The 27159-nt window shown below is 46.9% G+C and overlaps 1 protein-coding gene across 5 annotated transcripts in view; it reads left to right on the forward strand.

The window, feature by feature from the left end:
- LOC142591083 (japanin-like-RS) overlaps positions 1-27159 on the forward strand; it is a 133725-nt gene that overhangs the window by 99161 nt on the left and 7405 nt on the right. For 2 of the 5 annotated variants that reach the window (XM_075703455.1, XM_075703458.1), the window contains one exon: positions 23807-23954. The exons of the other annotated variants lie outside the window; for them this stretch is intronic. In XM_075703455.1, coding sequence (XP_075559570.1) covers positions 23807-23949 — 143 coding nt within the window. In that variant the 3' untranslated portion in view covers positions 23950-23954. Of the gene's footprint in view, positions 1-23806; positions 23955-27159 lie in introns of those variants that run through there. 5 annotated transcript variants of the gene reach the window in all.

Here is a 27159-nt window from a genome sequence, read left to right on the forward strand (position 1 = left end):
GCAGGATCTTTGGTGTGGTCTGTGCCACTAGTCCTCGCGCAAAGTTGTTATGACGGTTTTGGAGTCACTCATAACTATACAGGTGCGTGTTGAGACCCCGGCAAACGCAATGGCGGCTTCTGCATCGGTGGGGGTAGCAGCGTGTAGAGAGCTCGAAGCTGTCTGTCGATTGAGTCCTGAGCCTGGAACGGCGAAATTGGCGTAGGTGGGGGGTCGATCAGAGTACTGGGCTGCCTCGACATAAGCCACGGCGGAGTTGGTCCCGTAGATCTTGTGTATGGCCTGGGCCCTCGCTCTTCTTTTTCAGTCGTGTTGCCCAGTGAGTGTGCTTGGGGCAGCAGTTTGATCACGAACATGCCCCTTATGTGTGGTGGCATGGTCGCGAGGTCACTGCCCATTGGCAACACTCGGAGGCCCATTCGAGCGAGGATCCAGTGGCCTTACTTGCTACTTTGGAGACGGTGAACCTGTGATGTCCGGTGTGCTTCAATGATTTCATCGATGGTGTTGTGGCGTCCCAATTGAAGAAGTTTCTTAGTGGATGTGTGTCTTGGTAAGCCCAAGGCTACCATCTTTGCCTGTCGTATAATGCAGTCGAGGCGATCTCGTTCTGTCATCTGTAAATGTAGGTATGGTAGTGCATAGGTGTGCACTACAAAGACCTGCACTATTTGGAGCAAGTCCTTCTCCTTCAAGCCCTGTTTACGTGCGGTCATTCTATGTAGCAGCCTCGTGGTCTGCTTCACTGTCATCCGGAGCCTGTCAATGGCGATGCCGTTCCGCCGGTTCGTCTGCAGAATCATGCCCAGTACTCGCATGTGCTCGACGTGCTTGACTGACTGCAGGGTTATGCTTTCCATGATGGGAGGTGGGGATGACTTGTGCTTGCTTCGGTTATGTGGCCGGATCAGGAGTAGTTCCGACTTGTGCTGGGAGCACTCTAGGCCCGCTGCGTTCACGTGTTGCACGACAATGTCGTTTGCATGTAGGAACGTTTCTTCAACTGTGCTGTCCGACCCTTCACACCTCCAGAGTGTAATGTCATCGGCGTTGAGCGTGTGTCTGAGTCCCGGGATTTCATACAGTTTCAGAGGCAGGGTGCGCATTGTTAGGTAAAGTCAAGTCTAGTCAGTTTTATTTACATCATTATGATTTGGGTAGGCTCAGGCAAAAAAGCGAACGATTTTCACTTGAGGGAGCCCAAGCCCCCCTACATGGCGAACAGCAAGCTCCAACTTTTTAAAAAAGTATAAAATTCAACACACTACAGAAAAGAATATAGTACAAGAAATTCAGAACAATCGATGTAAAGACTTGGTACAGGCTCATTATATTATACAATGCATAGGTGTTAACAGAGATGCAAATGTCATTCATGTCACACTTTAACCAAAAGGGAATACAGCGGCTTACAAAAAATAATTTCTTAGACTGTGTAGTAGATGTTTCAAGACAAAAAGCTCAAAGATTATTTATTTAGTAACCTTGGAACTGTATGACGCTTCATCTGTCGACCATGTTCTGTACTGCAAAAGAGAACGGTCCAACGTTCATGTTTCCGAAACGAGTATGGAGTTGAGCTTGATTCGAGGGATGACAGTGCTATCAAGAAGTGTCATTAGGAAAAATGGATTTTTTATATCTTATGGCTCAGCAAAATTCGTAAAGCTTATGAATGGGTATGATTTTCAATAACTTAAACAGTTCTTCGGTATGTGCGAGGTATTCAACATTTGCTATGTAACGCACTGATTTCTTTTGCAGCATGTATGTCTTGTGCAGGTTAGCTTGAGTAGTAATACCCCAGACAAGGAAACAGTAGTTAACGTACGACATGAATAATGAGTTGTATATTATAATTTATTCGATATGGGTAGATAGGAGCGAAATTTCACGTGCAATCTAGCGCACTTTGATAAATTGGTTAAAGTGAAGCTAATGTGAGGGTCTTATCTCATGTTCTTGGTAAAGAAAATTCCTAGTATTTTTACTGTGTCTACCACCTCTATAATAGAGTTGTCTATTTTTAGACTAAGGTCTGGTGTAACGACGCTCTCCCGGTAATGAAAAGTACCGCTTTTGTTTTGTTACTCTTTATTATCAAGGAATTTGCTGCGCTTCATGATTTCAACTTTTCTAGTACACTGTTTGTTTGAAATGAGCAATGCAATGTAATTGCCCCTAAACAAGAGACTCGTATCGTGTGCATACAGAAGATATTTTGAAAGATTGCTGATATCTGTTATGTCGGTTATGTATACAATAAACAGTAGCGGTCCTAAAATATTTCCGTCTGGAATTTCAGTGGTTATAGGTTGAAGGGATGAAACATGCTAATCTATTGTTACACATTGATATCGATGCTGTAGGTATGACTTTAGTAGACACGCTGCTGTTCCACGGATTGCATATCTTTCTAGCTTGTTGAGTAGTATTTCATGGTTTAGGCGATGGAAAGCCTTCGAGAAATCCACAAAAACACCTACGCACATCTCCCTGTTTTCAAGTGCCTCGAGGATTAGCTCTTTTTGCATTAGTAAGGCTGTTTCAGTGTACCTGTTTGGGCGGAAACCATGTTGTGACGGTTTAATGAGGTTAAGCTTAATTCAGAAGTTCATGAGTCGTTTGTGAGTTACTCTTTCTAGGCCCTTAGAAAAAATTGTCAGAATAGAAATCGGTCGTAGTTGGACATATCGTTTTTATGGCCAGTCTTGAAAAGTACAATTACTCTGGATATTTGCATTAATAAGGGAAAGTAACCTGTTGATAACGCCAGATTATATATATATGTCAGTAGGGGGGCAATAACATTCCGCCCATATTTAACTGGAATAATTTGTATGACATCAATATCGCGTGATTTGCTATTTTTCAACGAGTTGAAGGTATTTCATACCTCGCGTTCATCTGTCGGATGAAGATAAATGTAGCGGTTATTCCTAGGAATTTTGCTGCTCAGAGATTGAGGGTTTGGAGAACTGCTGGCATCTTTAAAAAATGTATTAAATTCTTCCGCAAGTTCTGTGCAATGTATGGAGCGGCCCTGAAAGACGAGATCTTTGATAACAGGCCACGATGGGGTTCTGTTTAGCAGCTTTAGTTTTTTTCTTACGTCTGCACTATCCTTACAGGATTCCTGTTGGAACTGATTCTTCAGGAAACGCCGCTTTTCATTTCTCAGGAAGGAATTCAGCTTACTTCTATATTGCTTAAATATTCCTACGAAACAGTGTTTACAATGACGAAGAAGCGAGCCGTGAGAAGACGACGACGACGATTGGAGGCTAGCGCGGGCGGTTTCCTCTTCGCCGAGTGCGGCCTATTCCCTTGTAAATATACTTATATATAGCTTTTCGTCTGCGTCTTCCTACGTAATATAACTGGTGGAGGTGGACGTTCTCTGTACCTCGTTACGGAGCTTTGCAGTGGACGGTACGTCGAGCCTTCCTTCATGGCTTCCGGCGACGACAACTCGACTCCGCCGGCTCCGACTCCTGCTGCCACTTCGACGACCTACATCACTCTCCCCGCACTCCGTGATCCTGGCGTGTTCTCGGGCAAAGATGGGGAAGACGTCGATAACTAGATCAGCCTGTACGAACACGTCAGCCGCAATAACCGATGGGACCCTACTATCATGCTCGCCAACGTAGTCTTTCACCACGGTGGCACACCTCGAGTTTGGTTTCGGACGGACGATGATGAGCTCACCAGTTGGTATTCGCATAAGCAAAAGCTCCGAGACTTGTGCAACCCATACGGTCACCAACTTGTCGCGCAGAAGGCGTTATCCCGTCGCGTGCAGACGTCACCGGAGCCCTACGTCACATGTATTCAGGACATCTTGGCTCTGTGCCGCAAAGTTGCCGCACACATGACTGAGTCCTACAAAGTCTCCGACATCCTCAAAGGCATTGCCGATGACGCCTTCAACTTGCTCGGTTTCAACAACGTGGCGACTGTGGATGCAGTTATAAAAGAGTGCCGCCGTCTGGAACTCGGTTAAAGCCGACGACCAGCAGTTTGCCTGTCTGTCCAGCACCCCAGCGACATCTTCCTGTGCCGACGCTCTTCGTCCCACCAACACTGGCGATGTTACCCGGATCGTCCGGCATGAGATCGAAGCCCTCTATCCGGCTGCCATCGACTCCAGCCCCTAAAACGCACCTGCAGTCACGGTTTCCATGATCCAGGCAGTTGTCCGCCAGGAATTGGCGAACATGGGTATTCACACTAACTGCTTGGCCAATCGCGCTGATAACCACCCGGCTTGGTCGATTTCGCCCCGTGACGCATCTTATTACCCACCACGTTTCCGCAACCCATCTGAATTGCGCACAGCTGTCGACAAGCACATTTGTTTTCACTGCCATCGAATCGGTACTGTCCCAGTCGCTGGAGTTCCCCGAACCAGGCTACTTATACTGCCTCCTGTCGCCTCCCAGGTGGCCCTTCTCGTCTCTATGCCGCCCGCTCCTATAATCTCGCCACAGAGTCTCCTGCGTCGAACCACCCCTATACTCGTTCGCCTTCGCCACAAAGACTACAATCTCGCTCTTCCCAGCCCCGTTGCCCCTTTTCGCAGTCTCCCATCGGACGCCGTTCCCAGCCCGAAAATTAGACGATGCAGCGCCTCGAGTTGACGTTCCATTGCTCCTTACGCCACAAAATTCTCCACTGATGTTGCCCACTCATCTGAACCTTCTTGACGTGCAAGTTGATGGTGTTTCTGGATCTGCTTATATAGACACTGGGGCGCATTTGTCGGTAATGAGCACTGACCTTCGCAACCGCCTAAAAAATAATAACGCCCGCCACGACGCCTGCTGTCCGTGTCGCCGATGGCGGAACGGCCCCCGTAATTGGTATATGTGCCGCCCGCGTCTGCTTCACCGATCGCTCCACTATCGTGCCATTTACAGTCATCGCCCACTGTCCCCACGACATCACCCTTGGCTTAGACTTCCTCTGCGCACGTTCTCCTCTCATCGATTGTTCCCCCAGTACTCTCCCCCTTGACCTGCCCCTTCTCAATCCCCCTGAACCACACCCCAGCCACCTCAGTTCCGTCGACTTCGTTCGCTTGCCACCTTCGGTACTGGCTTACGTTGACTTAGTGTCATCCCGACGAGTGTCCTGCGGTCACTACATCGCGGCTCCTATGAAAGACGTCCTACTTACACACGGGATTAGAGTACCTCATACAGTTTTTTTTCTATTACGGCGAATTGCGTCTGGCTGCCAGTGGTCAATTTTGGCTTGACGGCACAAGTGCTGCCACGTGGGAGGTCTCTGGCCGAGCTTTGCTCATTCGAGGATCATTAAGTATGATCCATTGCAGTAGACGACAATCCAGCTGATCCTCCTCTACCATGGCAGTCGGCAACTTGTATCATCACCGACTTACATAAAATGAGTGCGCCTGACATGCGGTCCGAGCACGCTCGTTAGTTCTACCGCTTTCTGTTTTCCTACCGCGATATTTTTTACTTTAACGATCGTCCTTTGGCCCAAACTACAGCTGTTAAACGCCGCATTATAACGGCGATACCCCTCCTATTCATCGCCGCCCGTATCGAGTGTCACCGGCTGATCGTCAAGTTATTCTCGCAGAAGATCGCAAAATTCTTACCATGAACATTGCTTAACCGTCATGTAGTCCTTGGGCGTCACCTTGTGTACTGGTAAAAAAGAAGGATAACTCATGGCGCTTTTGCTTGGATTATCGCCACCTTAACAGGGTTACCAAAAAGGAGGTGTATCCTCTACTTCAGGTTGATGACGCCCTTGACTGCCTGCACGGTGCTCGCTATTTCTCCTCTATTGACCTTCGCTCCGGTTACTGGCAGATTGCGGTGGACGATCTCGACCGCGAGAAGACTGCCTTCGTAACACCCGGTGGTGTTTATCAGGTCAAAGTGATGCCGTTCGGTCTATGTAACGCTCCTGCCACTTTTGAACGCATGATGGACTCCCTTCTTCACGGTTTCAAATGGTCCACGTCCACGCAGGCGCGTCTGTGTAAGCAGGCGTTTGGTGTGTTGCGACACCACGTACCCGAGCACACGAGGGTTGCACCCTCCCGCGTCTAACCGTGCGTGGCTTAGCCGTGTACTGGGAAAAGGGGATCCTGGGGGTTGAGCCAATGCCGGTTGTTTGGACCTTTAAGGCCCCCCGGCGGAGGCAACACACCTCTTTGGCCTCTGCTTCACGTAGACGGCACCCCCGGACTGACCCACCCGAGGGAAATCAGTAGTTGTCTTTTCCTGTCTCTCGCTCTCCCTCCAGCCTTCGTCTTTCTCTTACTTTTCATCTTTCCTGTCTTCTCCCAGCTTCCGCTTACTTACAATTTTTTCAAGCAGCCAAGGTTAACCTTGTGTGAATAGCCAACCTAGGTCATCTCATATTTGGTTATAGCGATAACGTACAGCTCTCGTTTGCAGGACCTGCTTTTTACAGTCCCTATAGCGTCTCCTTGTAGGGCTCCACGGTGGGTGGCTCGCGTTATTGCCGAAAATAAATTCTCCTATGGCAAAGTCTTTCCCACCCTCCTTGATCGCCCTTAGAAAAGAGGGCGCACCGAAGATGTATTCAAGTTCTTTCGTCGTGAAAGACCCAACTTCTCACGATTTCACGTCATTCACTCGGAAAAGTCAGATACACAAGTACGGACAATCTCCCCATTTCTAGTATCAAATTATCTTCTCCCCTATTGACCTTCGCTCTGGCTACTGGCAGATTGCCGTAGACGATCTCGACCACGAGCAGACTGTTTTTGTAACACCAGACGGTCTTTATCAATTGAAAGTAATGCCATTCGGTCTATGTAACGATCCTGCCACTTTTAAACGCATGATGGTCTCCCTTCACGCTTTCATATGGTCCTCGTGACTGTGCTATTTCGAAGACGTTATAGTATTCTCCCCAGCGTTCGTTACGCACCTCGAGCGCCTCTCAGGAGTCCTGTATGTTTTTCGTCACGCCGCTCTGCATGGAAGTGCCAATTCGGTCGTCGCCAGTTTGCAGTCCTTTGGCATCTCGTTGATGCAAATTGAGAGCAACCGGACCCAGTCAGGAACCATGCTGTTACGCATTTCCCTGTTCCGAAGAGTGTCAAGGATGTGCGCAGCTTCGTCCGCCTCTGTTCGCACTTCCGCCGTTTCGTGAAAAATTTCGCGGCCATAGCAGGACCACTAACCGAGCTTTTGAAAAAGGACGCCCCTTTCCAGTGGGGCGATAACGAGGCCTCTGCATTCTCGCATCTAATCGACCTTCTCACAACACATCCCGTTCTGGCCCATTTCGATCCTTCTGCACCTACCGAAGTCCGTACTGATGCCAGCGGTCACAGAATTGGCGCAGTACTGGCCCAACGCCAGCGTGGCAACGACCGTATTAACGCTTACGCCAGCAGGCCAGCACCCTCGGAGCGCAACTATTCCATCACTGAGCGTGAGTTGCTGGCCCTAGTTTGGGCGGCAGCGAAGGTCCGCCCGTACTTATATGGCCGACCCCTTTCCGTTGCCACAGACCATCACGCGCTTTGCTGGTTATGCTCACTGAAAGATCCCGCAGGAAGACTTGGTCACTGGGCCTTACGCCTCCAAGAATATTCGTATACTGTAACCTACAAATCTGGCCGACTACACAAGGACGCTAACTGCCTGTCTCGCTACCCGGTAGATGAGCCTGACGACGCCGATACCAGTATTACCAGCGGTATTTTCTCTCTGTCTGCATTCGCTAACATCGCCGATGAGCAGTACCGAGACCTATCGCTGCGAGCACTCATCGAGCGTCTGCGCTCTATACCTACCGACGCATCCGTTCACCGATATTTCATCCCGGGCGGCATTCTGTACCGAAGGAACTTCCTCCCTAATGGTTCTGATCTTCTCCTTGTAGTACCAAAACATCTACGACAGACTGGGCTCTTTCAGATGCATCACGCACCCACTGCAGGACAACTTGGGGTAACCCGCACGTACGACCACGTCCACCGCCGCTTCTATTGGCCTGGTCTCGCTCGCTCCATCCGACGCTATGTTGCTTTCTGTGATCTTTGCCAGCGTGGGAAAACACCTCAGGTGCTTCCTGCCGGTCATCTCCAGCCGGTCACCGTCCCCATGGAACCGTTCTTTCGTGTGGGATACGACCTACTCGGTCCCTTTTCCACGTCATCCTCTGGGAACAAATGGGCAGCCGCCGCAACTGATTACGCCACGCGATATACTACCACGCGGGCTCTCCCTACCATTTGCGCCACTGACGTCGCGGACTTTGTCTTGCGTGACATTATCTTACTTGATGGCGCCCCGCGACAGCTGCTTACCGACCGTGGTCGTAACTTCCTCTCGAAAGTTATCGCCGACATTGTGCGTTCCTGCTCCACTCAACACAAGCTGACTATCTCGTACCATCCTCAAACCAATGGCCTGACAGAGCGGTTAAACCGTACTCTTACCGATATGCTCTCCAATTACATTTCCAAGGACCACCACGACTGGGAAAGTGCCCTCCTTACGTCACATTTGCGTACAATTTTTTGCGGCACGACACCACCGGATTTTCTCCATTTTGCCTACCGTACGGTCGCGAACCGACATTGCCCCTTGACACGGCACTTCCTCCTGCCGCGATCTCAACAAGCGAGTATGCGCGCGACGGCATCGCCCTCGCCAACCATGCACGCCAGCTTCCCCGTGCTCGACTGACGGCCTCGCAAACCACTCAGCAACGTCAGTACGACATCCGCCATCGTGACGTACAGTTTTCGCCTTGTGCGCTCGTGCTCCTGTGGTCGCCCTCTCGTCCCGTCGGACTTTCAGAAAAGCTCCTTTCGCGATACACAGGGCCCTACCGCGTGCTGCGCCAGGTGTCGCCTGCGACGTACGAAATTGCTTCTGTGTGCTCAACCTCGTGCTGTACTCTGGCAGCTAGTGATGTCGTGCACGTCAGTAGGCTCAAGCCCTACTACACTGTTTAGTCAAAGTATCTGTGTACTTTGTAACACATGTTGCAGTTTTAATAATCATAGCATGATAATTTTCTTCTACTGTCAGAAGAAAGGTCTCCTTCGCAGGGCAAGATTCTAGCACATCAATGTTGGAATCACCCGCAAGTAATAATTCCAAATCATTTACCTTCACGTAGTTGAATAGCAATTCAATGTGGGAAATGAATTTATTGAATTGACCGTTTGGCGGTCGTTAAATCACGCAGTAGATGTATTTTCTCCATTTCAAGCATAGGCATTCAAAATGTGGGCACGTCGGCTGGCCTCCTGTCAACATGAGGCTAAGTTTGTTCCTGTTCTTCATGCAGTTCCTTCTTGGCTGGACAGTGATGGTCGGCGCATTACAACATAGAGCACAGCCGTTTATCATCGCTACCGCCCCTGCTCAAGATTACGCACATGACTGGCAGCACTACAACGACACCTGGGCGTCATCGCGCCGTGGAATATGGACGTCACCCGCTGCTATAAAAACCCCGCCTTGGTCAGGACAGTTCAGTGGGCACGTCGGCTGGCCTCCTGTCAACATGAGGCTAAATCCGTTCCTGTTCTTCATGCAGTTCCTTCTTGGCTGGACAGTGACGGTCTGCGCAATGCAAGATGGAGCACAGCCGTTTATCATCGCTACCGCCCCTGCTCAAGATTGCGCGCATGACTGGCAGCACTACAACGACACCTGGGCGTCATCGCGCCGTGGAATATCGACGTCACCCGCAGCTATAAAGAGCCCGCCTTGGTCACGACAGTTCAGTGGACACGTCGGCTGGCCTCCTGTCAACATGAGGCTAAATCCTTTCCTGTTCTTCGTGCAGGTTAGTAACGAAGCTGGTACTGTGAAATCGGACAACCCGTGCTTTTTCCAGCTTACGTGCCCACACTGTCTTTGCATCCTCTGTCTGATTGTTCGAAATATACTATCGCGACAGTTAAGTGGGGACGTGGAACCAAATCCTGGTCCCACGGTAGACCAACAACTCACTGAGTTACTTAAAGGGCAAAAAAGCATCCAAAACAGACTCGAGGAAATTGTATTCAAGCTTAATATTGTTGAGGCAGCCACATTAGCTATCACAGAAGTTAAAACTGCGGTGCTTAGGCTTGAAGGGACTATTCGAACTTGGAAAGTAAGCTGATAGAACTAGAATACCGATCCAGGAGAAATAACATTATTGTGTTCGGTGTAAAAGAGCAAGATGATGGAACGACAGATGATTTGACTGAAAAAGTGGTTCACAGCGTTTTTAGCGAGACACTAGACGTGACTGTTTCTTCGGTCGAACGGATTCACAGGATAGGCCGCAAGCAACTCGCCAAACGCCGTCCCGTGATAATAAAACTCACGGACCACCGTGAAAAGATGGCCATTTTGAAAAACTGCCGCAAGCTGAAAGGGAAAGAGGTCTCCATTTCGGAAGATTTCTCAGCCCCAACCAAACTGAAACGTCAAAAACTCTGGCAGAGCACCTCAGAATTAAGAAAAGCAGGCGGAAAAACCCAGTTGGTCTACGAGAAAATTAAAGTTAATGACGAACTGTTCGAATGGAATGCTACAGAAAATAAAAGCGTTCCTGTTAGAAAGCCTGACATCAGTAAGAAGCAATGAACTGAAACTGGCAATAAACAACCATTTTGTTGCCCCAACCTTAATGCTCCAAGCATTATGAATAAGTCCGAAGAAACAGAAAGCATCATTCTGACTTACAAACCACAATAATTAATAATAACCGAGACTTGGCTGCACAGTGAAATCAGCGAGGATGAGGTAACGCCACGGGGCTATCAAATTCACCGCACGGATAGGGATTCCCGAGGCGGTGGTGTCGCAATTATCTTCCAAGAAAGGCTACACGTTAAGAAGCTTCCTGGCGTACCTGGTATCGAGAACGTAATCTTAAAGGTTTTTCTTGATGACCTTAGTCTCGTAGTAGCATGATATTACAGGCCGCCTAACTCAGGTAATTCCTTTTTTGAGAAACTTAATGAGTTTTTATGCGCTAGCAAAAGTTATTTTTGGAATTTGATTCTTGGTGGTGATTTTAACGTACCGTCCATAAACTGGAACAGTAAATTCCCAGACCCCTTATGCAGCTCTGCCGAGTGTTTCGTTCATATTATTCTTTTCCATGACCTAACACAACTAGTTACCGAACCAACTCGGATACAAGGGGAAACCATGTCTGTTTTGGATATTTTTCTTGTCAGCAATGGCATCCTTAATCGCAGCCCGAAAACGCATGTTCTTGACGCTATATCCGATCATAAGATGGTAAGCTTATATGTAGATTTCAATTGTATAAAGAAAATCAAGAAACCGGCATCTATGGAACCGATTTTTGCGTGTTCTGATGATGTGAGTATATTGAACCAGCTTAACATCTCGTTTTCACAATTTCTTGTCCTCTCTGAGTCTGGGAAAATTTCCGTTGATGATTTGTGACTTTTCTTCAAAAACCTTGTTTCAAGGAGCATAAAAGATTTCGTACCATTCCGAGTGAAGTGTGTGCAACGGTCAAACCCATGGATGACCAAAGACATTGTACGCTTGGGACGAAAGACGAAAAAGATCCGAAAGAAACTTCGTCGTAGTCCTGGACCTCCGAAGATACCGCGCAAAAACTTTCCGACATGCGCAGACAGTTAAAACACGCTATCAAGAATGCTAAGTTACATTATGACAGTGTAACTGTGAAAAACTTTCTTCTTTCGTCCCCGGCAAAATTTTGGCGTCATTTCAAACAAAAAAAGAGTACAATATCGAATCTATGTATTGATGGTAGACCTGTTACGGACCCATTTGCCATTGCGAGTTCATTCAATGATTACTTCTGTTTAGTGTTCACGAAAGATGACGGCAATCAGCCACACTTTACACTACCTCACGAATGCCCTGCTGTAGGTGACGTATCAATAACAGAGGAAGGCGTTCTCTCGCTTCTTTTGAAAATGGGCACCAAAAAATACCCTGGAATAGACGGCATACCAAATGCCTTCCTCGTTAGGTATGCCGAATGGTGCTCGAAATATTTAACCATAATATTTAAAGAATCCTTACAGCGAGCGGAACTTCCACATGATTGGAAGTATGGAAGAATCATCCCCGTTCCTAAATCACAAAATTCATCACATATTGCGATATACCGGCGGATCTCGATTTTATGCACATGTGTGAAGACACTTGAACATGTCATTTTTAAACATATATCGGAGTTTCTTGAAAATAACAACCTGATCGATTCCAGACAGCATGGTTTTCGTAAGAACCTGTCAACGGTAACACAAGTACTCGAAACCGTTCATGATTTTGCCGCATCATTAGATAAGCAAAGCCAGGTAGACATTATATTCTTAGATTTCGAGAAAGCCTTTGATCGCGTGTCCCATCCTAAACTGCTTATCAAAATGAAATCAATATTCAAGAACACTACATTAATATCCTGGATAGAAGCATATCTTTCATTGCGACAGCAGAGTGTTTCCATCGACAGCATTAGTTCCAGTCCGGCCCCAGTTTTGTCAGGCATACCGCAGGGATCCATCCTGGGACCACTGTTCTTTTTAATATTTATTAATGACAATACTCAAGACATACCAGTGAAAACTAAGTTGTTTTCTGACGATTGTATATTGTATAATGTAATTCAGTATCCGAATAACCAGGCTCTTGTAAATTCATCTCTATCTAAAATGGACCGTTGGTGTTCTGAGTGGCAAATGAAGGTAAATGAGAAGAAAACCGTATCAACGACAATAACAAGAAAACAGATTCCCCTACACTTCCAATATTCAATAAGTGGCCGCAGTCTTTCCTCAGTAGAGAGTTATAAATACTTGGGTGTCATGATCACGCCTGATCTCAGGTGGAACACGCATATCAACTACATACAAAAAAGGCCATGCAGAAGCTTGGGTATCTGAAACGTTCCCTACGTCGGTCGACAGAAGAAATAAAGTTACTGGCATATAAAAGATTTATTAGGCCGATTCTTGAATATGCTTCCGTCTTATGGGACCCATTTACTGAATTAAATATAAGTAAACTGGCAAGTGTCCAAAGAAAATCAATAAGATTCGTCTTTAATTCATACAGCTGGCACACATCTCCGAATCAGCTGCTAGAAAAAGCTAATTTAGAAACACTTCAACTAAGACGCCATCGTAATAGGTTGAAATATATGTATTTAATATATCACGGTAATTTGCGTATCAATAAGGAATTGTACATTCAACAGGAGACTCGTCGTTCCACACGAGGAAATCACTCGAAAAAGGTTAAAGAATTCGCCTGCAGAACCGATTGCTTCATTAATTCATTTTTTCCTCGAACTATTCGAGAATGGAACCGTGTCAGTGCACACATTGTCGAGAAACTCACCATGCAGTCATTCTTAAGTGCTTTTTAATTCCATCAGCCTTCAATTTTCAGCAACACTTATCATCTCGCGACATATGCTGTGGTTCTCCCGCAAAATGCTTCGATAAGCGATGAATTACAGGAGTTTGTCATATCGAGCCACTCGCATGCGCAGCTTGAATGGTCCGTGTTCTGATTTAATCTTTCCTTGTCAAGCACTCTGTCAATATATCATTGTACAATTTTTATATCTGTAGCACGGGTTTGTATGCAAGCGACGTGCAAACTATCGGTCTTTCGCTGCTTTTCAGTGCGTAGTGCGAGCCTTGTGTAAAGTGTTCTTGTCTTGTTATTTTTGATCATTTTTTCATATGTACTGTCCACTCCTGCCTACGGCCTTCTCTGAAGGCTGGCAGTATTTCTTAAATAAATCAATAAAATAAATCTTCAGTCAACAGAGACAGTTGAGGAATTATTTCACATTTTAGATAATTTTTCATGAGGATTTCAATTACACCGCCTTGTTTATTAGGTCTGTTTAGGAAGAAACTATTGTATCCATCACGTCTGTACACCTCTGTATCCGATGAATACCACGTTTCTGTCAACATTATTACATCGAAATCAAAAACAAGTTCATTTACAAGAATAGAAAGCTCGTCTTCTTTGTGCCTTGCTTATCTAATATTTAGATGAAAAGAACTCAAGCCGATTTTCCTAGATGTATTAAATGTAGTGTTTATGCCGTGTGGAGACTGAGTCATTTTACAGGCGACATGCAAAATATAAACAAGTGAAGACACTTAAACCATTTTTTCCACGTCCTGAACATTGCGAAGGTATAGAATCGATTACGACTCTTCCTTCCTGGCAAGAACCCTACCATTGCTTGTCCAGAAAAATTTCCACCATTTTGCTTTCTTTTGTTCAATAGCCATGCCAAGTACTCGTTTTTGTGGTCGACAAAGATGCTCGTTGATGAACAGGGGCGAGCTTGGTGAAAAACCCAGGTCCATAGCTGACAAGTGCATTTTACGTGTTTTTTTCATCTTCAGAGAAAGGTATCTTTAGTCTCAAGGTTCCGATTCCTTGAATACTGCTCCAAGAAAGTCACTCAATCCTCTAGCTGTAAAACTTGCATTTTGAGCGCTTGGCATTCTTCTAATAACTTTTCATGTCGCTTGAAGCTCTTTGTTTACTTTTGCGAGCTCATCACGTTCTGGCTTGCTGTCCTCGAATTCTTTATGAATAGGAATGGTCACAATACCGTGCCCTGTCGCGTCCCTCTGTCCCCATGCAGGATTACAGGCGAGTGCAGGTCTCTGACTGCGAGCTCTACCGCCCTGTCTGTGGGGAACGACCTGATGTAGATGTAGGTTCGTTCGCCGGGTAGTAAGTCGGCTAAGCTCTCGAGCACGGCCGCGCGAAGGGCGTTGTCAAAAGCCTTATAGACGACCAGGCTTACTAGAGCTTTCGTACTCGTAGGACTGTCTGAATGCAAGAGGTCCTGGAGCATTGAAGAAAGACGCCCTGGCTAGACACGTGTGCTCGAAAACGAAATATCGTGGGCGGTAGGAGAAAGCGTTCTTCAGCAAGGATCTTACATGTAATATTTCTTCAGCAAAGAAACATTACATGCTCCAAGAAGTTGCCTAGACAGTAGGTGACTGAAATGGGGGAGAATATTCTCTTCTTCTTCGTGATTTGGGAGAGGGAAAATACGTTCAGTTCTGCAGCCCATATTGGAGCACGGCGCAGCGTAATCGGGAATGGGGGCGGGGAAAGAAAGATGAGAGGATAGAGGGGGAAAGGGAGAGTAGATTTCAGGCAGCAGACGTCAGCATCATCCAGGGGCGATGGCCGGTGGTCGGGCAGAGGCCATGCGAGGCCGAAGTCTATTGGCGATCTAGGAGCCCGTTTGTGTACACATATCCAAGCAGGCTTGCCAGGGCTGGGAGGTGGTAGCGGGCCGGGAAGAGCAGGTGTGTCTCTGAGGTAGCCGGGAGTCCATACCGTCGGTAGGTGGCAGTGACTGGAGAGCGCTCCTGGGCTAATGCAGGACAGCTGCAGAGTAGGTGCTCGAGGGTCTCTAGGTTCAGTTTCCGGCGCGGTTATGCTATGAACACTACCCATCCGTGTTTCCACATAGGAGCTAAACGGCTTGAGGGCGAGCACTCTTTCACGTATTCGATTATTGCTCCCGCCAACTAGGGGTCGAGGTTACGTAGCGCCTTGTTCACAGCCCTATCGGGGCCTGGAGCTGATGTCGGGCGCAGCTTGAGCAGGCCAGCGCAGACCTCTGCCCCTGAAATATCGGCGTCCAGCTGGTCATTGAGAGCTCCGACGTAGTGTGGCATGTGCGTGTTTCTCTGTCTCGAGGTGACAATGTACAGGACGGCGAGCTCCGCCCGCAGCTCCTCGTCGGTGCGAGGGTATGGGTGTAATTGTTGCGTCAGCTTCTGGCGTGCCGACGACTTGGTGTGGGTGGGATCCAGTAAGTATAGCATCAGGTGCCATATCTTTCTGCATGCCAGCTGGCCGCTGAGGCTGTTGCAGATCTGGCCCCAGTGCTTATGTTCCAATGTAGAGGTGTGAATCTCTACCTAGCGTTCAAGCTTCGCTATGCAACGTCCCATCTTCTTTTGTTACGTTGGCGCTTCCACCTGCGCGTGGGGCTTTCACGCGCTTCCCACGTGTCTAAGAGGCGGGAATCGGTTGATGGCTGCTAATGAGTCGCCGCCATTTCGTATGTCGTGGAAGTGACGTCGCGGCTCAGCGACCTGATCAATTCGTTGAGATCCAATCTGGAGTCAGGTCTTGCTTCTTCGCGTAGCTGACGGAATTTATCCCACTTCGTAATGCGGGCCGTTGCTGGCTTGTGCCTGCTGCCGGCCGTTTAAGAAGTCCACGACAAAACGTAATCATCGCTCCCGACCATGTGGCCTGTGTTCTGCAAGCGGGCGCCCGGGATGTTCTTCCAAAGGGAGGGGTCTGGCGTGGTGTCTCTGCACACACTGTTACCGACCCGTGTGGATTATTGGAGGTCATTGAAGATGGTAAGACCCAGGTCCTGAGCTGCCTCCAATAACCGGGTGCCCTTGCGGTCGGGTTTTGGCTAAACCAACTGTGGGTGTTTGGCGTTGAAGTCGGCCAAAATCACTAGTTGCGCTCTTTTGGCCAGGAACGACGCTCTGAGGAAGGCTAATGTAATGTCAGTGACGTTGTCTCGTGGTGAGTTGTAAATGCTGAGGACTAAGAGGGCGCTGTCGCCCCTTCTCCTCGGCAATATTTTAAGGAGTGTGTGGTTGATGTCTGTGCCCTGAAATTCATGTTGTGTGACAGTAAGGTTGGCCGTAATGCGATGATGCCTGCCGGCCCGTCCTAGCTGCTTGTATGGGGTGTAACCTGATGGTTTTACGGGAGTGTTCCTTTCTTCGAGAGCTAGGATGTCTGGTGCGTCTTGTAGGTTGTGTTGGATGCGAAGCTACAGGTGCGCCTGCTTAGTGTGGTAGCTCCTGCAGTTCCACTGCCATACTGTCAGGGTTGTTCATGGTTCCATGTTGTATTGGTGTCGGTGTGGGATCCTGCCTGGCTGTCTGGCGTTGGTGTGTGGCTGGCTTCTTGCGGAACTCCTCTGGAATGTAGGTTCGCTGGTGTCCGTTGTTTCTTATAGTGCGGCGAACTGCGTGCTGTGTTTAGCCTGTGTTTCGTCCACAGACCCCTTAAATGTAGTATATGCGTTTACCGTATCCATCACGAACGTGTTCAATTTTTGAATATTTGTGTTTATTAGTTGATATATCGTGCTAAGACGTGCCTCTAGCTAGTTTCTAGGGCGAAGGTGGCCGCTGTAACGGCTGTGGCAATGTCCGCTTCGGTATGGAGCGAGGCAGTGAATATGGCTGCATTGAATTTCAGGTTTGCCGCTGTGATGTCCTGGTAGTGGAGGCGGGAGAGCATTCAATATTTTTGACGCGGTAGTGGATGTATTCGAGGCGAGGATGCCTACTCTAGCTTCAAGGGATTGGACATAGGTGGGTAACGTAGCTATCTGGGACTTCTGAGAGCAGGTTTCGCTTTGTTGGACCAAAATATGGGCTCTCAAGGCGGAATCATTCTTTGCCATATCCCTCACCTGTGAGCTGGATGCCAGCGACGCTGGGGGTCCCTGTTACTAGGCCACAATCTTACGTGGATCACCTCGACCTCGGCTGGATGACCGCCGCTGGCTTGCCGAGGGGGATCGTTGATTTCAACAAGATCTGTTGCAGCGGGTGAGGGACCCGGACCGGCTGCCTTGGCATTGAGGTTCGCCGTTGGAGTCGAGCTGCGGGAATTACGTCGACTAGGCTCGGAGGCACTGGCAGGACATACTGCACCAGGTTGCCCAGGCAGGTTCTTGCTCTTGCTTCGTTTGGAATGTGGGCGGCGTCTTCTAGGCAAAGCGGTATTTGCAGTTTGAACTGCTGGTATTGTGTGCCCCGCTGCAAACGATGCAGGCTGGCGCACATGTAGGATTTTCGCCCTCCTTGGGTTGGGGGCTCTCTGCGCGGCTACCGCCGCATCGCTGCTTGCGTAGAAAGGGACAGACGTAAGTGGGATGGCCGACCTTGCGGCACTTGTAGCAAGACTTCACCCGGCTGTAGAACGGATAGTCTGATGTCGGTTCCGTGATAGAATATAAATTTCAGGAGGTCCTTACTTGTGAAGGTGACCACCCGGTGCCTTGTCTTGCCCATGCGTCTGCCGCTCACAGTAGGCTTGTTGGGGTTGCTGGCTTGAAGGTCTGCCAGTATCTCTTCGTCCGACAAATCGTCCAATGCATGAAGCACGATGCCTCGCATGGTGTCGTCCGGAGGGGGAGCGTACACGCGAAGGTCGACGTTGCGGGTGCCCTCGTTGATGGATTTGATGCGGAGGTAGGCTTGGGCACCCTCAGAGCCGAAGACAATCAGTGTGACAGTGGTGTTGGTGGGATGCGTCTGTAGGTGATCCCGGTTGGCTGGTGATTGATCGGGAAACGATCAGTCACCGATCAACAATGCCTTTAGCAGGGTTTGGTGTAGCTGCCACGCTGGCACTTTTGTTAGGTCGATGGGGAACTGCGGGCGTCGCACGATGTGGGTGGTGTCCGCCGGCATTCTAGGTAGCGGTGCACGCCTGTGTACTGGTGGCGGACGCGGCTTGCGGTTCGATGTGCTCCGCCCGTGCCCGTAGGAGCTCAGTTCATCGCACTCAGGCTAGGAACTTCCTTGCCCTGTGTCATGAGCTTGTGGCAGCGTAGTTTTTGAGCGATGTAGCCCGGGGACTTCACTCAGTCGTCCGACCATTCTTCCTCGGATATGAGTTGTCCTTCGACCACGTACTGCATGTCGGTGGGTGACCGGTGGACGTTGTCGAAGCAATGTGCAGATATGTGCCACTCTTCAAAGTAACCCTTTCATGCTGTCATGGGTCATTGTAGATGCGGCACTGGGAAGGTACCACTGTTCGAAGAAACTCCTTTGCGCCAACATGTAGCACTGCGTTTGTGCCACTCTGTCTTCACTTGTCTTCAGTCGACATCTTTGATGCTCACTTTTGTCACTTGGTATTTGACAGTAGGTGTGTGCCGCTGTTTATTGAACTTATTTGGCGCACATTTGGGTAAAAAGTATGTACCCCTTTACAGTGACAAAAAGACTCCTTATATTACTCCGATGCTGCTCGGTAGGTTAAATACATCAGAAGGGTTCCTCAAGGACAGAAGCCCGATGCAATAGAACGCTGTGCCACAGATGCTCTGGGTGATGCTCTATGGAGCTGTGCCATCATTGCACTAGGTATGCACCCCTGTTCGATGAACATCTGCATTTGTTGGGTCACTCAGTCTGTGCCGCTAAGTATACGGGAAGTTATGGAACAAATGTCACCGTTCGCAGGTATCGGCACGATAAGCTTCTCGTCACGCATGCCATGCATGGACTTCTCGGCAGTGCCACTAGATGGGTCAGTGTGTCCAGTAAGAAGCATCAGAGAGAAGCTCGGTAGCTGGATAACTCGTTTCTCGTTTGCGCGCACCGCGAGACATACATTTATGCTTCTCTGAGAGCAGGCATATCGAGGCGGCGGTGTTCTTAGGGTAGCGCGCAAGAGGGTCCCGTTGCATTACATGGTTTATTTATTTCTGGTTTCAAAGGTGGCATTACGTTGTGTGTCGTTAAATTGACAAAGTGCTAATGCATTACCGTCGACAGTAAGCGTGACAGGAGTTCTGCAGAATTTTCGCACTTTCGCCAACTACGCCACTAGGCTTTCTGCGCTTTACTCATTACAAGAAGCAGGCAATGTACGTGAGTGCAGGTCTTAGCTTCAACAGAAACATGCCGTGCTTGTCATTATCTGCATTCTCGCATTTTTTGTGCGAAAACAACGATTTGATTACAAGTCGCGCCGTAGTGAGGAAATCGCGATTGATATTGACCACCAGGGGATCTTTAACGTACTCCCAATGCACGGGACACCGGAGTTTCGCATTTCGCGTACATGAAAATGTGCCTACCACGGCTGGGTTTCGATTCCTCAACCTTGTGCTTAGCAGCGCAACACCGTGGATGCTAAACCTCGTCATTCTCTCCTCCGTCAGTTCATCACTTTCATTGGGTTTTGTTTGTGCCTGATTAATTGTCATGTCGTCATCCTCGTTTTGCCGTGTTAACGTTTTTGTCATTACATTGTTGTTATAACGCCACCGTCGTTAAGCCGTCATAATGCATCCCATCGCGACCATTTCGGCGTTATTAATTCATTGTCATGATGCCGTCATCATTGCGCCGTCGTATTTCTGTAGTCATTATCACTTAGTTGTCATGATGTCATCGTTGTCATACAGCCGCCGTTACGCATTGTGGTCATAGCATCGTTAGGATGCCGCCATGATCGTTTCATCGTCGTCAGTTTTTTGTCGCCATTTAAGCTCCGCCATCACGTTTTTACTCGATCGTGGTCCTAATATCGCCACGCAGCTACGTCATCGTCACTCTGGCATAGCCATTTGAGCACCTTCGTTCCATGATCGTCATTCTATCATCGTATTGTCCTTATCGATATTGCGTTGTCATAGAGCTGTCATTGTGCCACCATGATCATTTCATTGTCCCCATTCAAGCCAGAAAAAAATTCTGTGCATTTACGTACAGAAACGACGGCTAGATTATGAGCCACACCCTAGTGAGGGACTCCGGAATAATTTTGTGCACGTGGGGTTTTTAACGTATAACCAATGCATGGCAGAGTGGCGTTCTTGCATTTGACCCCTGTCGAAACGCGGTATTCGCAGCCAGGATTCGATCCCAGCCTATTACTCCCTCGATCACACCCTCAGGCTTGGTAGTGCAAAGCTATAGGCACTACGCTACTACGGCGGGTCACCGTTATAATTTTATCATTCTCTTGCAATTGTGCTGTTGTCATTATAATATCGTCGCCTTTACTTTGTCAGCATTCCATCGTTCCCACTTCTTCGTCGCCATGTAAGAGACCAACGTTTGCGAGCACGACCGGCTAATCAGGAGGGAATTATTTTCCGGTAAATTTGCATATATCTTACCTTGAGCTCTATACTACCATTTGGCCGCTGACATGACTTTAGAATTTTCAATCTTGTGGGTTCGGCTTGCGGTGACGTTTGAAGCATTGTAGGACGAGGTAACGGTGACAGACTTGAGAATCCATCATCCCTACAGGACTCATTGTGGTGCAACAAACACAGAACAACCTGCTTCAAACGTCACGGAATGCCAAAGCCTGCGCTTATATGATTTTGACCCTGGGTGGCTCAGACAAAACAGGTGCCGACCACGGTGACAGATGGCGGACTGCAGCGTGGGTGTCCACCATGTGTGCAACTGCGAACATTATCTGGCGGCAACTTGAGGTAGTTTATCAGCAGGAGAATTATTTTATGCAGTGTGGCCCGTATTTTATAATTTTAAGCAATCAAGAAACCTTTGCGTAAGCCTATAGTCGCAGCTCCTTGGATCCGCACTTTTTTAGTTGAGCCTACTTTTGCGCACCTACTTCAATGGCTGGTTCGGTTGGGTTGATATATCTACGAATTTATTTGTAGTTGTATATTCGAAGGGTGCGATATTTTACGATTTGCAAATACGAGACGCAATACAAACTGGCACCAGGCATAGTGCAAACACGGATGACCCGAGGTGGCAGGTGTACGCAAGCACGTAGGTGGGCTCTAACACGAACAAGAGATTATCGTGATTTCTTCTTTGCCGTACTGTTGTGGCCATACAATCCTTCTTATTGCAGCGTGGTCATGCTGGCACAGTGATTACATTGTCATTTTTTGGTCTCACATTCTGTATGTGCCTGATTAGTGTTTGGGATTTTAGATAGTTGTGAGGGTGTTCGAGTTTATAGACGAAAAACTGCACGACTTCAAAATTTTAACATCTCTTGCCCGTCAACAAAAGTTCCATGAGCGAACAAGTTTCACCGCATGAGTAGTACACATCGCCGTTAGTTGCTTTGGTCGTAATAACATATAAACGTAAAATCTCTTTACAGAAATTACGACATGTGCACTGCATTTGCATAATTTCATCATCCTACTCAATTTTCACTGTTTTATATTAATTTGAGGCCGCACGCGTCCCTTTACTCTAGTATGTTCGTCGATGCATTATGCTGCCTTTCGGGACGGAAAGCTGAGGCAACGGATATCCATTCTTTTATAAACATGCTGTTACCGTGCAAACTATTACTTACAGCTGCAAGTGGCGGACGCAAAGAGCGTGCAAGTCTCGACATGGCCGACACTACCGCCGCCCATTATGCGCCTATCGGAACCGCATATCTACGATTATCCAGCAGCTCGCCTGGACTTCCCACGTTATACATGCCGCATTTAAATTAATCATCGTAACCGTTCTATTGACTGCGAAGGTCCTAGCTTCCTGCTATTTATTGCTACGTTAAAAAGCGCGAACTCGTTCTAAACTACCGCATGCCACAGCCGTATGTGACCCATCATATGACAGTATAGTTACATTAATTAACCTTGTGTTTTGTATGACCTTTGCTTTTATATTATCAAGTTAAGGCAGAACTGCGAGCATGCATGCTATTTAGGCTTCTCGCGATTCCGTGTCTTCCACATCACTTCGAAATATTCTTGTATGAAGCTGCTTGTTAATGGAATATTCACTTTTTTTCTAAAACCTAGTTCTCCTTAGAGTACATTACAAATCTAATCGAATTTAATACCTTAAAGAATTACGTATTGGGTAATGCTAAAAGTGTTATTTTCAGCCATATTTAGCTCCTACATCAGACCAGCTAAGCCGAATTTTCACTGATGTCCTCTATCATAGATAATTATAAATCTCATGCCGTTCTAGGTGACGTTTCGTGTTCACAGCTATTTAAAATAATTTACCTATACTTACTGCTTTCCCTTACTTATTTCACATAAAATCCCACTCCATTGTGCATGGCTATCATCACCTATGCCGTATGCATAAAGAAGTAAACAAATATATAAATAAATAAATAGATATATAAATAGATTGCTTCAGAAATCTGAAAGGCTCGAATAATTTGTTTCCTTGAGCATTATCACAAATGTTATCGGCAGCTCATACATATCTCCAGCGTAGTACATCTGAATCTTGTCTTTACTACTATGATGCAATGTATATTGATGCAAGAAATATATAGCACAACCACTGAGACGCCTTTACTAGAAAGAAATGCTTTTCCTAAGAAACCTTGTATTAAGCATGTGGCAAAAGCTTTTGTTAAAAATCTTGAATCAGTAAAAATTTGAAATACTAGAAATTCTATACAGACCTACTTCACCAGGATCCCGTAGAACCACCACAGGAACCGTAAACGCTCCCAGAAAAAAGGCTTGCACAATTCGCCCGATGGGCAAGATGTAGATGAGCTCCCTATCAATAAAAATCAGCTTCAAAAGAAATTCGCTTAAGCTATTATTTCTTCGTAGCCATGAATCGACACGGTCACATGTAAGCAAGGTTTATATCTACATGGCTACGACTTCTCAAATCGTAATTGCTTTACCAACGATGTGAAATCATGGGAAATAGCCCAAATTTAGGAATACTGTATACGTTTCTGCAAGAACGGCCTACAACTAATGAATGTCACAAGTTTTCCTCATACTCATTAAACATACAGTCAAACATTGTCTATTCATCGCGTTGATGTGTCCTTATTCCCTAATAAAATACTTTGCCGTATGTCTAAGCGTCCTCCCAATAAACGTTTCTTCCCACTTGAGCAAGAAAGTACCCTTCCCCTAATAACCAGTAATGTAGCTTTGAATAAATGCTCGAATACCAGAATAAAATAAGCAATACTGAATTAGCTTTGTACTACTATGTATTTGCCATCATTCTTATTGATTGTACTTGCAGAACGAGCATTATGCTCCCTCTGGACAAACTACAAATATTATAGAACAAGTGAAAGTGGCCTACCTGTAATACTCAAAAATTATTTCGACTCGAACTGCGCATATACGAAATACGTTCCATATCCTGGCGACTGCAAGCCTTGATGAGAAGAAGAATAATAAAACTCTAGAGTTTAAAATATTCTGTGCTGTGGCGTAATGTTTTAGCGCATAGACTATTGTGCAAGAAATATACACCAATTTATGCTGCTGTGTTACGCATCAACGAACACGGCCATTCAGTGCTTTACTAGTTTCCAGGCACCAGCGAAGAACATCCTTGACTGCACTTTTTTACAGGAACGATTGTTAGGGTTCCTTCTGGCTTTCGTGTTCATGCGCCAACAGTAAAAAGGTGAGTGTAGGCCGTATTCGGATACAGTGTAATACCGTGCTGACCCGCGCCAGAAGTGCAGTAGGTTTCAAGCACTCTCTCCGAAATAGCAATAATAGTAAACAGTAATAAATGCAGTACATAAATCAAGAAATCCATTTGTATTATGTGTTTGTGCGTCAACGAAACAAATGGTGAGTGTGGGAGGTGCACGGAGATAGTGCTACACCCGGCTGACCTGCAGCGGAGGTCAAGCAGGCTTCAAGCACCCTGCCCCTAATAATAATAAAAATGGAAATTAATACACGTAATTAAGAAATCGAGGCTCATTGTTTCAAGTCGATGGGTGTACTGGAATTTTTTTCGAAGACCACATGGACTCTCGAGAAAGAGACATTGCCATATACACATTATACACAAAGTATGTAAAACCTTAAACCCTTGACTCGCAAGAGGACAATGCCACCAACTGCGGGGATCTAATTGCCGTACAAACGAAAGATTGAATTGCGATATCCACTGTGTAGATATATTGGGACACACCCAAGTGTGATATCGAGAAGTCTATGAACCACGCACTCGGCGTGGTTTAGCCATGCTGGCACTACCCATGGGATCATTGTTGGAGACTTCAAATTTCACGTTTTAGAACCACACAAGAAATCGTTGCCTCAGTTTGCGCTAGAGCAGTTTGGTTTGAATCGTCACACCTATCCAAGATGATGAGTAAAAGGAGAACAAGGCATAAGCGGGAGCCAAGCTTTCAACAAGTGGACTTGTTTCTTTCAATGCGATATATGCTTTTCTCGGCACTGCACTACCGAGGAGAGCATATGTCGCTTTGAAAAAGACGATTTCACTAGTGCAAACGTTGAATTCCGCTTTTACTTTCTTCTCGTTTTCTTAATCGTTTTGTATTTCCATTTCTCGCCTTCCCCGTGTTTTGCCTGGATTTATACCAACCATATTCACTCAAGCAGTCAACAACAGTTGTGTATATATTTAACCTTGGTCAAGATTTTGCCTAAGGTTGTAAGCGAACCAATCAATGCAATGCGCAGTAATCACAAGACTGTCGTCTCTGCCCTTACCAAATGATTCATTTAAATACATGTATTCTTGTCTCAGCCTGTGCGATGTGTTACAGCTTGGCATGGGCATTCAACTCAACAGAGTGGAATGGCTGCCTCATTTCTCATATTTCTTCATTTCCACCACACAGGCCGACATTGCCGACTCGGCTAAATTGTCGTAAACTATTTTAGTTGAAATTTCCCATTAAAATGCTGTCGCATTTTCATACGAACTCCGGGTGTTGACAAAGACGAGACGGATAAAATGCTTTTCTGACTGCGTGTTTTCAGTGTAAATCAAGTGCCACTATATATCAAAACTCAGTCTTCTGGAACATGCCAAAATCATCGCATGTAAGCACAAACTCTACAATACTACTCCAAATATAAGGAATCACGTTTCAAAGAAGAGAAACAGTCATAGACAACGGATATACCCGAAGTAAGCACCGCATTGCTCTGCCAAAGGCAGGCTGTCTGCGTTTGCACTAGGTAAATGGATACAATGCAACGAAGTTTACTTCGAATCTCAAAGGCACACAACACAGTGAATATGGTATGTGTGCCAGTGGCCCCTACTGTTTCGACATATGTGACACAAATATTGTCCGTTCTGTATTTAGACTCTACGCTTAATGTTGGAATACTTGCAATGCACTACTCATGCCTGATGTATTCGCTAACTGGAGCAGAATCAAATCTGACTTGCCGCTGTCGTACGCTACGCCCCTTTGCTTAACAGTTTTTTTATGGCAGCATTGATAACACACCGGACTGCCTGGCGCGTCATCACATTTCCATGCGCCAGCGTCTACATGGACTGAATTAACGCTGCATGCGTCATTGTTCAAAAGCAGCTTGTTTCACCACAATCGTCCTGCTTGCGTTGTTGAGAGCAAACGACAGTCTTATGGACAATAGGGCAAGAGTGTGATGCAACAGCTTTGCGCTTTAGAGGTTATGAGGCATGTTACTAATGAGTAAATGAGTCCATTACACCTGTAGAACAAGATAACTAATCTGATCTAAACAGTCATGCACACATTGGAAAAAAAATAACCGATTACAATTATAAATTATTCTTTCATAAGCCTAATTGATTACATTAGTATTACTGCCCCATAGAATTATTTGGACATCTAGTAAAAGTAACAAAGTAGAAGGCACAAAAGCTGAGCCTGCTGCACCTGTGTAAGGGCAATAGAAGAACCGAAAGCTTCACAGGGCGCTAGGTCACATGTAGGAACAGCACTAAGCGACTCTAACTAGCACCGTAATTGTCATTGGGCGCCTCCATCACTTGCACGTCTTCGATCGCCTTCTATATCTCGAAGACATTCCCCACGGAGCAGAAACGCAAGGTATGGAAACGGATTGCAAACGAGAATGGTGTTCTAGCCCTGTTTGATGTCCACTGACGCAAAATACAGCAGCAGGCCTTTCCGAGTACGAAAGCAGTCTGACGGAGTCAGTAGTGCAACAGCGTCTGAGAATGCGCAGCAGGATATGGGCACGACCGTTGAGGCGTTCGGAGGAATTGGACAAGCTGTTTCTTCGAAAGCGAAGAATTTTCAGTTAGTGGCAAATATAATAGCGGCGACAGTTCTGTTTCCGCCCATGGGCAAAGAATAGCGGCATTGTGGCGCGAAAGAAAATCACAGCCTTATATAACGTAGGTCATGACAGCACGATGAAATAATGATGAATTTTACGGCGTATAGAATGTCGGCAGTGACAACACGAGCAGCGCAAGCCGCCAAGGGGTGAATATGCAGAGCACTGGCTGTACGAAGGGACAGTCCAGAAAAGGACGTCGGAAATTTCAAAAGTTAGCGGCAATACTTAGCCTTCTTAACACACACGCCGCCTCCAGTGTCCTCACGTGCAGACACAGTCAAAAAATCCATC

This window comes from Dermacentor variabilis, chromosome 8 (assembly GCF_050947875.1).
Source record: "Dermacentor variabilis isolate Ectoservices chromosome 8, ASM5094787v1, whole genome shotgun sequence".
NCBI classification, from domain to species: Eukaryota; Metazoa; Arthropoda; class Arachnida; order Ixodida; family Ixodidae; genus Dermacentor; species Dermacentor variabilis.